Raw genomic sequence first — 15,688 nt, 5'->3', positions numbered from 1 at the left:
AATTGTACCTTTTGACCCCCTTCACCCATTTTGCCCATCCCCGACCTCACACAAACACCAGTCTGTTCTCCACACCCATGAACTCAGTTTTTTGGTTTGTTTTTGGCTTTGTTTCTTTAGATTCCACGTTTAAGATCATCTGATAATTATCTTTTTCTGTCTGAATTATTTCACTTAGCATAAAGCCCTTAAGGTTCATCCATGTTGTCACAAACAGATTTTTTTTTTTTTTATGGCTAAATAATGTGTGTGTACAAGTGTGTGTGTGTACACCACATTTTATCCATTTATCCACTGATGGATGTTTAGGTTGTTTATATGTCCTGGCTATTGTAAATAATGCTGCAGTAAATAGGGGGTGCATATATTTTTTTGAGTTAGTGTTTTCATTTTCTTTGGATAACTACCCAGAAGTAGAAATGCTTCATCATCTGGTAGTTCTATTTTTTAATTTTTAACATTCCCACCAGCAGTGCAACAAGGGTTCTGAGGAGGTGATAGCTCATTGTGGTTTTGATTTGCATTTTCCTGATGATTAATGATGTTGAACACCTTTTCATGACCTTTTGGCCATTTGTATGACTTCTTTGGAAAAATGTCTATTCAGATCCTCTGCCCATTTTTAATTGGATTTTTTTTTTTTGCTATTGAATTGTAGGAGTTCTTTGTATATTTGAATATTTTACTTCGTATCAGAAATATGATTTACAAGTATTTTCTCCTATTCCATTAAGTGGCCTTTTCATTTTGTTGATGGTTTCCTTTGCTGTGCAGAAGCTTTCTAGTTTGATATAGTCCCACTTGTTTATTTTTGCTTTTGCTGCCTTTGCTTTTGGTATCATCCAAAAAATTATGAACAAGATCAATATCAAGGAGCTTACCGACTTATATTTTCTTTTGAGTTTATGGTTTCAGGTCTTACATTCAAGTCTTCAATCCATTTTGAGTTAGTTTTTGTGTATGATAACTTAAGGATTTAATTTCATTCTTTTGCATGTGGTTATCCAGTTTTGCCAACACCATTTATTGAGACTTTTTCCATTATGTGTTCTTGGTGCTGTTGTTGAATATTAGTTGATTATATGTGAGGGTTTATTTCTAGGCTCTCTATTCTGTTCCATTGATCTATGTGTCTGTTTTTATGCCAGTACCAGTCTGATTACTGTAATAGAGTTTATATATAGTTTAAAATCAGGGAGAATATTACCTCAGGCATTGTTCTTTCTCAAGATTGCTTTGGGTCTTTTATGGTTTCATGCAAATTTTAGGATTGTTTGTTCTATTTCTGTGAAATATGCTGTTGGGCTTTTGATAGGGATTTCATTGAATCTGTAGATTGCTTTGGGTAGTATGAATTTTTTAACAATATTAATATTTTCAATTCATGAGCACAAACTGTCTTTCCATTTATGTGTGTCTTATTCAATTTCTTTCATTAATGTCTTGTAGTTTTCAATACACAGGTCTTTTACCTTCTTGGTTACATTTATTCCTAGGTATTTTATTCTTTATAATGAAATTGTAAATGAGATTGTTTTCTCTTTCCTCATAGTTCATTATTAGTGTATAGAAATGCAACATATTTTTGTATATTGATTTTGTAGTCTGTAACTTTATTGCACTTGTTGACTAGTTTTTTGTCTTTATTGATCTCAGAGAGAGAGAAACAGAAACATCAATGATGAGAGAGTCATTGATCAGCTGCCTCCTGCACACCACAGATTAGGGATTGAGCCCGCAACCCAGGCATGTGCCCTGACCAGGAATCAAACCTCGATCTCCTGAATCCTAGGTCGATGCTCAGCCACTGAACCACGCCAGGGGGCTGTTGATTAGTTCTAACAGGGGTTTTTTTGGTGGATTCTTTAGGGTTTTCTAAGTATAATATCATGTCATCTGCAAATGGTGACAGTTTTACTTCTTTCCAATTTGGGTGCCTTTTCTTTTTGTTGCCTGATTGCTCTGACAGGGACTTCCAATACTATGTTGAATAAAAGTGACAAGAATGGGCATAGCATACTTGTCTCGTTCCTGATCTTAGAATAGGGGTGGGGAACCTTTTTTCTGCCAAGGGCCATTTGGATATTTATAACATCATTCTTGGGCCATACAAAATTATCAACTTAAAAATTAGCCTGCTATATTTGGTCAAATATTTAATTGAATTTCAAGTCCCACCTGTGATTGCCTTGGCAAGGCCAGACATTCCCCACCTGTCTTAGAAGAAAGGTTTTAAGCTTTTCATCAGTGAGTGTGATATTAGTTGTGGGCTTGTCGTATATGACCTTTATTATGTTGAGAATACCAGTTTTGTTGAGAGTTTTTATCATGAATAAATGTTAAATTTTGTGAAATGCTTTTTCTTCATCTTTTGAGATATTTTTATCACTCATTTGTTGATGGGGTGTATCACCTTGATTGATTTGCAAAGTGTGGAACCATCCTTGCATCCCTGGAATTAAATCCCACTTTATCATGATGTATGAGCCTTTTAATGTATTATTGAACTTGGTTTGCTAATATTTTGTCGAGAATTTTTGCAGCTACATTCATCAGGGATATTAGCCTATAATTAATTTTTCTTGTGGTGTTCTTGTCCAGTTTTGGTGTCAGGGTAATGCAGACTTAACAAAAATGAGTTTGAAAGTGTTCCCTCTACTTGTATTTTGGGAAGAGTTTGAGAAAGATTGGTGTTAATTCTTTGAATGTTTGGTAGAAAAAAACCAGTGAAGCTGTCTAGTCCTGGACTTCCCTTGGTTGAAAGGTTTTTGCTTATCAATTCAATATTCTAACAAGTAATTGGTCTATTCAGATTTTCTGTTTCCTCATGATTGCCTTGGTGTAGGTTATGTGTTTCTAGGAATTTATTCATTTCTTCTAAGTTGTTAAATCTGTTGGTGTGTATAATTGTTAATTGTAGTCTTTTATGACCCTTTCTTTTTCTGTGGTATCAGTTGTAACGTTTCCTATTTCTTCTAGGTCTTCTTTCTTCCTAGGTAAGTCTAGCTAAAGGTTTATCAATTTTATTTATCTTTTCTATTGTCCTTTTAGTCTCCATTTCATGTATTTCCACTATGATCTTTGCTTTTTCCTTTCTTCTGCTAACTTTGGGCTTTGATCTTCTTTTTCTAGTTTCTTTACACTTTCTAAGTGTAAAGTTAGGTTTGAGATTTTTCTTGTTTTAGAGATTTATCGCTATGAACTTCCCATTTAGAAATGCTTTTGCTGCCGTAGCTGGTTTTGCTCAGTGCTTAGAGCGTCGGCCCACAGACTGAAGGGTCTCGGGTTTGATTCTGGCCAAGGGTGTGCACCTCGATTGCAGGCTTGATCTGGTCAAGTGCGGGAGGCAACCAATTGATGTGTTTTTCTCTCTCCCTTCCACTCTCTAAAAAGCAATGGAAAAAATACCCTCAGGTAAGGATTAAAAAAACAACTGCTTTTGCTGCATCCCATAAGCTTTTTTATGTTGCATTTCCGTTTGTCTGAAGACATTGTGTCATTTGATTTCTTTGTTGACCCATTGGTGGTTCAATAACATGTTAATCTCCACATAGCTGTGAATTGTCTGGTTTCCTTCTTTTAATTTTCTGCCATTTGATTGGAGAAAATGCTCAATATGATTTTAGTCTTCCTAAATTTATTAAGACTTTTGTGGTCTAACATGACCTATCCTGAAGAATGTGTATTCAGCTGCTTTTGGATGGAATGTTCTATATGTATTTGTTAAGGCCATTGTTTCCTATTGATTTTCTGTCTGGGTGATCTATCCATTGATGAAAATTGTATGTTCAAGTTCCCTGCTATCGTATTGCTGTTTACTTCTCCCTTTAGGTCTGTTAATATTTGCTTTATTTATTTAGGTGCTCCTGTGTTGGGTGTATAAATATTTACAAATGTTATATCCTCTTTTTTGGTTGACCCCTTTATCTCTTATTCCAGTCTTTGTTTTAAAGTCTATTTTGTCTGATATAAGTATAGTTACCCCAGCTTGCTTTTGGTTCCTATTTGCATGGAATCTTTTTCTATCCCTTCCCTTTCAGTCTGTGTTTCCTTACATCTGAAATGAGTCTCTTGTAAGCAACGTATAGATGGATCTTTGGGGTTTTTTTAATCCATTTAGCCACGCTATGTCTTTTGATTAAAGAATTTAGTCCACTTATAAAAGATAATTTTTCTGATGTCTTATAGTTCTCTGCTCCTTTCTTTACTTGCTCTCTTCCTCTGTGGTTTGATGATTTCCTTTAGTGGCATGCTTAGATTCCTTTCTCTTTATCTTTTGTGTTGTGGTCGACATTAGGTTTACATACAACAATTTATATTTAGAACAGTCTATTTTAAGTTGATAACATCTTAAGTATGACTGTATTATAAAGCTCTATAGTTTGTACTCTCTTACCCCATCTTTTGCTTTTAATGCTACATCTTAAATATCCCTTAACTGATTATTGCAGTTATAGTTATATTTACTATACTTTTATTTTTTAACCTTCATACTAGCTTTATAAGTAATCCACTACCATTATTATATATTTGCCTTTACCAGTGAGATTTATATTTTCTTGTTACTAATTAACAACATTTTTTTCCAGCTTAAAGAAGCCTCTTTAATATTTCTTGTTAGGCCGATTTAGTGGTGATGACTTCCTTTAGCATTTGCTTGTCTGGAAAACTTATTCAGAACTGAAGGAGAGATAATAACTTGCCAGGTAGAGTATTTTCTTCTTTCAGCACTTTCAACATACTGTGCCTCTCCCTTGTCACCTGCAAAGTTTCTGCTGAAAAATATGCTGGTACTCTTTTTCTCTTGCTTTTAAGATTCTCTATCTTTAACTTTTGATATTTTAAAGAGGCCTCTGGGCTCCTTACTTCTAGGTTTAGTTTTAGGGTAGAGGCTGCCAGGTCTGCTTTCTAGATAATCCAGACAAAGCTTGCTGATACAATTTTCAGAGAGAATTACTAACAGATGAGGTTTTATCACAGAAGTCAAATCTCTTTCCTGTGTTCCCACATAGCAATTTTGACATCTCTTAATAATTTTTCTCAGAGCTCTCTTTGGTTGCAAAGTGTCTTTCTTGTGTGGCTCTAGAAAATAGGATAGTGCCTGGCATAAATTGTTATTGAATGAATAAATTCTCTCTCCCACCCTTTCTTGATAATGATGAACTCAACGTGTAGTTCTTAGATATGGTTCATAAAGGACTCAAGTATAGATTTTTAAAATGAATGCTTATTTGAATGCACAACTTGAAAGGGATAATTTATGAAGATAAGATGCAATCAGAAAACAAAGGACTATTGTATGTATGGAACTTTTTTTACATAAACCTAATGGTAACCACAAGACAAAAATCTAGAGCTCAGACATGCAACAACAAAAAAAATCATAGAAAACCACCAAATTAACAAACACAAAGGAGAAGAAACAATAGAGCAACCAGAAAATGAAAGATAAAATGACTGTAGTAAGTCCTCATGGAACCAGAAAATACCTTGAATAGCCAAAGCATTCCTGAGAAAAAAGAGCAAAGCCAGAGGTAGCACACTCCCTAACTTCAGATTATACAACAAAGCTATAGTAATCAAAACTGTATGGTAGTAACAGAAAGACAGACACACAGACCAGTGGAACAGAATTGAGAGCCCAGAAATAAACCCACACATATATGGGCATCTAATTTTTTGACAAAGGAGCCAAAAACATACAATGGAAAAAGAAAATTCTCTTCAATTAATGCTGCTGGGAAAACTGGAAAGCCACATGCAAAAGAACGAAACTAGACTGCTGACACCATACACAAAAATTAACTCAAAATGGATTAAAGACTTGAATATAAGACCTGAAACAATAAGACCCAAAGAAGAAGAAAACACACTAAACTTATGAACCTTGGTCTCAGAGGGGCCTCTGGAAATTTGATCCCAAAGGCAAGGAAAGTAAAAGCTAAAATGAATAATTATTCCAAGAGAAGAGGAAACCAAAATTATCAGATATATCTTCCTTGGCTGGCTAGAAATGTCTTCTCAGGATCCTGAAGCAGAAGGAAGCAATGATGAGATTTTGACTTCTGTACCTTGAGGTCAACTTGAAATAAAAAATATTTAGGATAAGACTTGCCACTACAGACCCACTGAAGACAAGCTAGGGGAGGATAGCTGTTTCACTTGCCACCTATGCTTTGTTGCAGGAGGGAAGAGAGGCCAAAGAGCTTGGAGCTTCAGAGAAAAATTTAGGTCCTTAGGTTCAAGGTATGTTTATTTTTAACTGCTGCTTTAAAACAGATTCAGGTCCTTTTACTACCAAAGAATATTACATAATCAGGAACACTTTAGCCCCTATGAGCAAGAAAAGTAGTTAGCTGTTTTGCTAAATTGCCCTGGTAGTCCTTTTCTTCCACCAAAGTATACAGAAGCTTCATGAAGGCATAGACCATGTTGTCCTGTTCAACCCTAGCCCTTCATATGACCTGGTAGGCTGCAGGTACACAACAGATGCTCCGTAAGTACCTGAATGGGTGAGCACTCTAGGCAGACTAACTGGCCCACTTACGTCTCATCGAACAGGGGTTCCACGGTCTTCCGCTTCACTGAGGTCTTCTTACGACTCACCCACCTCCTTTCTGGCAGCAAGTAGACACGGACATAAGAATCAACTCCACTGGTGGTACAGGGTGTCAGGTTTCTGATTTGGTTTCAAAGATATTAAAGAAAAAGGTCCTGGTTTTCAAACATTGAAAATACTCATTTGGAGAAAGCTGTACTAGCCCTTCAGCTTTAGATGACCTTGAGGATAAAAATGCCCAAATAACCAACAAAGCAAAAATATGTAGAATTTGGAGGATAGAACATCAGGTGCATGGCTCTGAAAACATGAGTTTTTGTAAAGTTTGGAGTAGAGCCAAGTATTTTCTATCTAAAGGAACTTGATTCCCACTTGAGAAAATGTACTGACTCCCTACCCCAGACAGTTTGCAGTGCTCCTGAGCAAAGCCCTTGGCTCCAGAGCCCATCAGCACCATTGAGGACCTTGTCACTCACAGCAAGTCTTCAAACCTCACTTGTTCCCACTGCATCATTGCATTAGTTGTCTATCGTGGGGCTGCCCACCCCTGCTATTGCTCCAAGTGCCCTCACCTGATGCTCCCAAAGGACCTTTCCTGGCCCCACTATCTTTTTACCTGCAGCCGTTGATTAGCACGCTGAGGCAGCGCCGCAGACAGATATAACGCACTGTTAGCTGAATCTCGCCCAGCCTCCGATGCCTGAAATCCCTGCCTCTGTAAAGAAACAGCTTGTCACTTTTGCCTTTACAAGTGTTGGCCTCTTCCCTGACCCCCAAGACGGAGCCTATCTTGCTTTCAGAACATAGAGCCATGGGGGTTAATTAACAATTTCTTCAGTTGGAAGTTAGTTCCACTCAGCATTCATGCATAATTATCCTACTTTACCGTAGGAAGAGCATGAACCCTGCAGTGGGATCTGCTTTTATAGTATGATTTCTTGTGGGACCTTGGGTGAGTTATTTGACTTTTATCTCATAGGGTTACTGTGAAGATCAAATTAAATCAAATAATGCACTAAACACATAGTAAACACTTAACTGATTACAAATTCCATATCCTAAGCTTTCCATATTATCCCAGTGTAACTCTTTAGAATTCAGGAAAGGTTTCTGCTGTAAAAGCCAAAGTCCAGGATCTGTTTTACAGTTGGTATATAAAGAAATTGGCTCACATGTGCTCTCTCTCCCTCCACCTGTCCTGAGTCCTTTCTACCACACCATGCTGCCTCTCATAAAGCCATTCTGTGAAAAACCAGAACTTGAATGGAAAAGTTCATGTCTACTTTTCCATCCAGGGAGTTATTTTTCATGCAGGTGATTTTAGAAAAGATTAAGCAGAGAGGTGCATACTCAGTGTTGAGGCTGATATCTGTCAGGTCAAAGCAGGAGGTGGCCAGGGAGTTGAGCGAGGACATGCTGGGAGCCAGCCTCGTGGGCGGCCATGCGAATGGGGAGGCAAGGCATTTCATGGGTCTGGGTGACTTGATGGGCCCTGGAGAGTGGGGGCCTGGGACAGTCAGGAAGATGGTGGCCGAACTCCTCTTCTCCCCCATGGGCTCACAGAAACTTTTGGCACTGTCCTTGCCTTTCGGCTCTGGGCCTGTCTCTTGGAGTGTGGGCTCGGTGGCAGCAGTGGTGGCGCTGGTGGTTGTCGTGGTGCTCTTGGAGGCTTCCTTGGGATCAGAAGCAGGGTCTGGGGGGCATGGCAAATCTGCAGGACCCTCTCCCTGGGGAGGAGCTTTGGGACCTTGGTTGGTGGCCACCTTCTTAACGAGCAGAGGGCCTTTCTTTAGGGCTTCAGGTCCTGTATATGGGCTCCCCATCTCTCGTTCTTCCACGCGTAGGAACTGCAAACAGATGACAGGGTTGTTTATGGGCTAGGCCCACCGCTTCCATTTTCTACTCCTCTGCTCTTGCCTTAACCTCTGGGAAATGTTTTTTTCCTGACTGCCTAATTCAATGGAATTTCACCCCCAGACCATATTTTCCTTAACCTCTTTTGGCCTTGGTCCCCTCTGACCAGTGCCTCTCTCTTTCCCCTTCCTCCTGCCTCACTAGTGGGTCTTCATGAAGACTCAGCCCTGGTCCCTTCTCTCTATACTCATATTGGCTGCAGGAGATTTAGCCCACTCTCAGCATGCACTTTCCCTCTGTGCAGAGGATTCCCAGATCTACACCTTCAGCCTTTCCTTAACCTTCACAAAGATCACTAGCTACTTTCTGGATATGGTCATTTTCCAGATGTCACCTTATTCACCATTACTTTCCCTAAAATGTGTTTCCTATCCAGACACACCCCCCTATGGTCCTAGCACCAAAGTTTCAAACCTCAGCCATTGTGTTTCCCCTTTTTCCCTCATTCATTAATTATCAGGACCCTTCCTAAGGGCTTCCATTTCCAGCAATATGGTGGTCAAAATATTCTGAAAAATAACTTGTTAGGAATGCCCTAGTAAAGTAAACATCCTTTTAAATACATAGCCAAATTCACAAAGTAAGTAAAATCCCTAGGGTTAAAAATCCAGAGAAAACTAACTAATAAAGATTAAACTTTCTGAGGGTAATTTATCAATCTTGGTCAGTGTGAAGCTGAGAGTTGAATTAGGACCCATGAAGGTGGGATCTCTCTAGTGAAAAAGTAGCTTAACGTTCCACCCACCAGCAAAGACTGATGACAAGATGTGTCTGTTTCAGCCTGAACTCTGGTTGGGGGGTAAATAAAGTATTTTCCAAGAATAGAGCACCTTATAGGCTTCTCTCATATGAGTCTGGATTGTCCCATATGAATTTATACTACTTGTGGTGTCTTGAAACCCAAGGTTAAAAGTTAACATAGGCCCTGGCTAGACAGCTCAAAGGTTGCGGGTTCAATCCCCAGTCAGGGCACATACAAGAACCGACCAATGAATGCATAAATAAGTGGAGCAACAAATCGATGTTTCTCTTCCTCCTCCCTATCTCTAAAAATCAAGAAATAAATTAACATAAAAAAGAATCCGTGTTTGTAGTGCCCCTGAAGTTCTTGGCTACAGCAACAGCAGTATACTTGGAAGTGAACAACCTCAATCCAGGTCACAAAGGAACACTTACCATGTGTTTACAACCCAAGTTGCCAAATAGAAATGAGTCACCATGAAAAAGCATCAACAGATACAACAGCAAAATCCAACTCCCAAGATCTTCAGGTAACAGAATTAACATAGTATTTTCACATGATTAAAGATGAAATAGAAACATGAAAAGATAATAAAATACAATTTAAAAAGGTGGATTTGGAAAAAATAAAATTAGAAATTAAAAGTAGCCTTTGAAATAAAGACCATGAACAGGTTAAAGAGCAGGTTAGGCATAGGCAAGGAAATATTTAGTGGACTGGAAGACAGATCTGAGGAAATTAGAATGTAGCACCAAGACATAAAAAGATATAAAATATGAAGATGAGGTCAGGTCGAGACATGGAGGAGATGAGAAGGTCCGGCATGGAAGGGGTTCTAGAAGGAAGCATTAAAAGAATGGGAGAGGCAATATTTGAAGAGATAATAGCTGACAATCCAAAAATGGTGAGAAGTACGAATCCATCTTCGAGCAGTCTGCCTTGCTCCAGGGCCAGAGCTCTGCCCCCTGCCTCCCCCGGGGGCCCAGGGAAAAGATTTACCCGAAGCACCAGCCTCATGGAGATGAGGCTGTCCAGCCCCGAGTGGTCCAGCTGAAAGCGCTGCTCAAGGGTCAGGTCTGCGTAGGGGAGAATCTGGCACAGAGGCAACTCCAGCACGCCGAGAGCGTACTCTTGGTCGTCATCCAGTACCTGGGTGGTGGGCCAGCCACAAAACAAGAGCATAACTAAGTCCCACCCTTTGGGCCCAGCCAAGTCTACTGCAGTTTGTGGTACTATGCTTCTATTGGCCTCTGGCCCCTGCCTTCAGTTGGGAAGAGAGGGTCTCAGGGTAGAGGCAGTTATGGTCTATATAAGGCAAGTCTGTCAAATGCCCAGGGCCATGGGGCTTTAGGGACTGACGAGCTGTGCTGCTGCATGATGGGACATCAAGACAGGGCTGAGGGCCCCCAAGATCCCAGTTCTGCTTGTCGGGCATGAGGTCTTAGACAAGTTATTGTTTAAGCCTCTGTTTGCTCATGTATGAAATAAAGATATTTCTCTTCCACAGATCTTTTGTGAAGATTAAAAATACATCCTCATTAATGTCCTGAGTAGATTTCAACACAGGCCACTCTGGGTGTTATGTAACAACCAGAAAGACACTTTTCACAGGGAGAACCAAGGGAATTGAGGATTTGTCCTTCCACAACCTCTTACCCAGAGACCTTGGGCACCAGCCTCATTAAGATGTGGGGCCTCAGTATCCTCTCCCTTACACACGGGCTGACTTTACAGCCAGGAAAACCTGCTCAAGGTATACTCCGAGCTCCCACCCCTCCTGGCTTAGACACCGCTTAGCTCTGTTCCGAGAGCCCAACTTCCCCAAACCTTGAGATGCAGCTGCTCAGATGCCACATTGTGCACAAAAAAGGAGAACACCTGGCTCCACACAGGGTCCTTACTGCGGGGACAGGTCTGGGGACAGAGGAGGGAGAGATCATTGTTGATGGGTCTGGTTGGGCAGAGCAGGATACCAGCACCCTCTGCTCTCACTCTGGCCCCCAGGTACCATGGGTAGCCAGCCTTTCTACTCTGTCTGCTCAGGGATCAGATCCACATACACTACAGCTTGTGGGAGGCACTAGGGCAGGGCAGCCAGATTCAAAGGCAAGGAGAGCTTTGCCAAGAGGTTTTACAGGGTTCATGATAGCATGAGCACTCACTTGGGAGGGGAGGATTGCTGCTGCTGGACTGGGAAACTTGGGGTGGTGGAAAGGACACAGGCTTAGAGCCATGTCTAAGGTTGAATACTATTTCAGCTGCTTTTCTAGCATGTACCCTTGGGTAAGTCACTGGTCTCTGACTCTCAAATCCTTGAACTATAAAAGTATTTGTGAGGTTACTTTGAAGACTAAATAAAATAAAAAGTGCCTAGAATGTGTCTTGGCACCTACTAGGCATTCAGTGTAAGCGAATTCCCTTGTCTTTTGCTTCTCTCCCTGAGAAGGGTTGGGGGCCCCGTTTCCGTATCCCATGGCTACACCCCAAGCTGTCTTACCTTGCTCGTGTAAGTCTTCTTGCCTACAGATAGCTTGACATAGGAAGAAGGGTCTCTGCTGACCTTATTCTGTGAGGGGACAAATCCACAATGAAGGTGGCATCATTAGTGTCAGCTTAAGGTGCCACACCCTCACCCTACCTCCTAGCCCTCAGGAGCATCAGTGGGACTTATGGCCAGCCAGCTGCTTCCGTCTGAGAGAATGCTACCCTGGTGTTCCCAGGACCCCTGGGCTGCCATCACTGGTATAAGCACCTGGACAGGGGAGGCTCAAGTGAAGACAGGTGGCAGGAGCTGGGCCTGGCTGGGCACAGGCTCTGGTTCCCTGGAGTTATGGAGACACACAGGGTGGACTTAAGTTCCAGCTCCTCCTTTGGGTTTGTGGCCCAGGCTCTTAACCTTTTGGGTCCTATTTATAAAATGGCAATAAAATTGGACTCAGTCATGTTTCATGGGCACAACAAATGTGGGAGGTGAGTTGCCAAACCCAGTGGTTGGCACACAGTAGACTTGATGATGGCAGCTCTTTTCAGCCCCGGGCTGTGTGTGCAGACTGTCACCTGGAAAACATGGGGCTGTGGCTATGCTAGGGGAAAGGAGTTATGGCTTGCTCTCACTCGGTTCCAGCCCATCACACTCTTACCTTGGCAAACCTGGAGAGTTTTTTGGCTCGATATTCGCCATTCAGGTAGTCAAAAGGGTTTCTCTGCAGCAGCAGAAGAAGGGTAGGTGAGCAACATTTGTGAATTTCCATTTCAAGTGAGCATTAGAAAGTAACAGGCACAAGGCAGGGTGTGTGCGACACTCTGACCATGTCACCACTCACCGGCAGGTTGCAGGCGCTATCCAAGAAGACCACGAGGATGGCACTGGAAGGGCCGGAATGGTCCTACAAGCAGACACAGACCCCCATTAGGTGTCCCAGCACCAGGAGACACAGCCTGGTTTTGGAGAGAAACCTGTTCGTGGCAGAAGGAAGCCAGCCAGCCCCTGCCCTCCAGACTGGCCATAAGATCCCTCAGAACCTAGCTGCTTTTGTTCAGGCTGAGACTCCAACTGCAGCATGACAGATTCAAGTCAGACAGGGTGGATTTTCCCTATGATCTGGGCTGACAGGCACTAACACACAGTGTTTAAGGATCCCAGCTTCCCTGAAGATGGCTGAGATGCTCAGAGGCCATCTCTTGAGAGAGATCAGGAGTTGCCCTGTGTGGAGACAGGGCTGAGGGACACATTCTCAAAGGTAGGGCTTGTCCCAAGACTGAGCAAGATGTGGGGGCTCAGCTCCCTCCCTCCCTCCCTCTACATGCACAGCCCACACATAACCAGCCCCACTGCAGCTCCCCTTTCTGCTAGGGAGCCCCAACACCCCACACTCACCTCAGTCAGAGCCTCAGGGTCAGCGATCAGTGAAAGCCACTCCAGCCGCAGGTGCAGCCGCCCACTGGTTGTGTCATTCAGGACAAACCACTGTGGGGAGATGAGGAGGGAAAGGAAAGCTCAGGAAAAGGGCCAGTGAGGCACTACTGACCATCTACAGATAGCTCAGTTCTGGGAACTGGTGGGGCCATAATAGAGGCTTCAGGGGAAAGGGGAATTAGCCCAGACAGGGTGGACTGTGGACTTGAGGGACTGGGACCTGTGGTTAGAGGACTGAAGTGCTACACTTTGGGATGGAAAAACCCTCCTACCCAGGCCCAGTCTGCCCTCCCCTGTAGTGTGACTGCCCCCTGCTGGAGATCCTTGTTCTGTGGGCATTTCAGGGAAGCTTCTTCCAACCCAGACCCTGGTTGGGTTGCCTGAACCCATCTGTCTTGCCCAGCTCTTGCCCCTGAAAACTGGCACATGTGGCTCAGCATAGAAGGAGCCCATTTCATAGGACAAGCAGGGCTGAAGCAACCTGCTAGAGCTGTCCACGGGGAGGGGCTGCAAGCACCAACCCTACCTCATCCACCACTCTGTTCGTCATGACATCCCCGAGGCAGATCTGCAGGCTGGAATACATGGGGGGTGGGGGTGGGGGTGGGTCAGCTCAGCTCCGAGGAGGCAAGCCACAGTTGGTATGGTGGCCTTCTCTGGAATCTGTTATCAAGTATCTGAGTGGGACCCTCAAGACAGAGGATCTTATTCATGCCAAGGAACCAGTGGGAGACCACTTTCAGCTCAAGCACAGGAAGGACAGTCTAGCCATCAGGGCTGCCCCCACTGGGCATGCTGCCCCTGGAGGCAGGTGGCTGCCATCTCCAGAGGGGAAGAAGCAGATACTGCTGGACACATCGGCTCTGCATTCTCAGTGATGGCATTTGAGCGGAATGATTTTTCATTGTGCAAAATTGCCCATGCATTGCAGGAATTCAGCTTCCCTGCCTGGTGCCCCCTAAACGCCAGTGGCACCACCTCCCGCGGTCATTATAATAACCCCAAATGCCTGTCCATTTCCAAAACTGCCCCCAGTGCCTTCCACATGATGAGTATAGTTGACGTGTGTGAAAGGAGGTAGCACCTGCATTCTCAGCGTGCCTCCCACTATCGACTCAAGCCAGAGGGGAAATTAATTTTATGTAACTGTTAGCAGTGTGTTTGAGCTCAGTTACATAAAATATGAACCACAAGTCACACTTCAAATCTGCAACATTACAAAAGTTAAGATGAGAAAAAAAGTAACGTTGGCTTGTGAGCTGTTTTCTTAGGCTGTCAGACTGTGCCCCTCCCACTTTGTTTTGTTCACTTTCTAAAATTCTATGTTCATGGAAACAAGCCAAACAATACAGGAGTATGAAGATTCATGTAAAATTATATTCCTCTCGCAACCCCAGCTCTCTGAGACGAGCAGTGTGAGCAGCCTGCTGTGTAGCTTCCGTGCCTTTCCCTGTGCTCACTTGCACACGTGCGTGCACGTGCGCGCGCACACACACACACACACACACGCATCCGCCCTGGAAGGATGACTCAGTCTGCACAGGTCACTCCCAACTCCCCGCCCCCCTTCCTAATACACAATGGATATCCTCCAGGTCAATACACATAGATCCTACTCATTGTTTTTAAAAGCTGCAGAACATTCTCTAGTTTGGCAACGGTTGGTTGAAAATTTCTTCATATTTAACCAACGTCCTCTGAGGCTGGACGTTTTTCTCTCCAGCTCTTTTGTTTTGCCACCTCAGATAGTTCTGCAACAGACATTTCATAATACTTTCATGGGATCTGGAAGTGGGCCTGCTGGACCAAGACATGTAAGTCTGCAGTTTTGATAGGCAGCCCCAGCCAGGCCACGTCAGCCCTCACACACTCTGAGTTCCTGTGTTCTGCCCCAGAGTCAGTGGCCAGGGTTCCTTGACATGGAACCTGGCCATTCATGTCAGCTTTGCCCCTGCCCACTGCTCCAAATGGGGACTCTGGGTACATTATCAAGAGTGCAGAAAGCAGGGCCTATGGTATATAAACCTTGGGGTCCTCTCTGTGCCCGCACGGCCCAGTTCAGGGCTGGATATGCAGGAGACACCTAGAAGGGAGGTTTGGAAGGCCCAGGAATAGAAGGTCCAGCGCCCCCAGGCCCAGCTCAGCCCTCCTCACCTGCCCAGGAAGTCGTCCCTGTCAGTATCCTCGTCATACAGGTCCACCTCCAGGTCTTGCCCAGGGACTTCATACACTAAGAACTGGAAGGAAAGAGGTGACTTGACCTTCAGGCCCCATCAGCTGATGAAGCAGATTCGCACATGACCCAAGGGGAGCCACATTCCAGCTCCACCGCTTAGTGTGGAGCCCGGGGCAGGTTCCTGCCCTCCTCAGTGCCTGGAAGACCCTCCTGTATGAAGGGAGTGATGTCCTCCCCTGCAGGCAGGAAGATGAGAGGCAAGATGGGCAAGCCACCCAGGGTGGGTGCTCAGGGGACGGTGGCTGCTGTGTGTGCTTCGTGGGCTTGCAGCTTCCAGAGCACCTAAGCTGTGGGGCCTACCCTCCTCATAGGAGGGGCTGT

At 43.6% G+C, this 15,688-nt stretch overlaps 1 protein-coding gene across 1 annotated transcript in view; it reads right to left on the bottom strand.

Moving 5' to 3' along the window:
* The window catches only part of ESYT3 (extended synaptotagmin 3), a 48,235-nt gene that overhangs the window by 2,635 nt on the left and 29,912 nt on the right, over nucleotides 1–15,688 (bottom strand). Inside the window, exons 10-20 of the mRNA XM_087824955.1 lie at nucleotides 15,286–15,368; nucleotides 13,658–13,706; nucleotides 13,093–13,182; nucleotides 12,539–12,601; nucleotides 12,356–12,418; nucleotides 11,713–11,781; nucleotides 11,043–11,129; nucleotides 10,215–10,364; nucleotides 7,910–8,406; nucleotides 7,176–7,274; nucleotides 6,548–6,679 (exon numbers count right to left, since the gene is read on the bottom strand). Coding sequence (XP_087681081.1) covers nucleotides 6,548–6,679; nucleotides 7,176–7,274; nucleotides 7,910–8,406; nucleotides 10,215–10,364; nucleotides 11,043–11,129; nucleotides 11,713–11,781; nucleotides 12,356–12,418; nucleotides 12,539–12,601; nucleotides 13,093–13,182; nucleotides 13,658–13,706; nucleotides 15,286–15,368 — 1,382 coding nt within the window. The remainder of the gene's footprint in view (nucleotides 1–6,547; nucleotides 6,680–7,175; nucleotides 7,275–7,909; nucleotides 8,407–10,214; nucleotides 10,365–11,042; nucleotides 11,130–11,712; nucleotides 11,782–12,355; nucleotides 12,419–12,538; nucleotides 12,602–13,092; nucleotides 13,183–13,657; nucleotides 13,707–15,285; nucleotides 15,369–15,688) is intronic.

This window comes from Miniopterus natalensis, chromosome 15 (genome assembly GCF_054644295.1).
Source record: "Miniopterus natalensis isolate mMinNat1 chromosome 15, mMinNat1.hap1, whole genome shotgun sequence".
NCBI classification, from domain to species: Eukaryota; Metazoa; Chordata; class Mammalia; order Chiroptera; family Miniopteridae; genus Miniopterus; species Miniopterus natalensis.
Note: the sequence above shows the minus strand (reverse complement) of the source record. Positions and strands in the feature narration are given on the sequence as shown.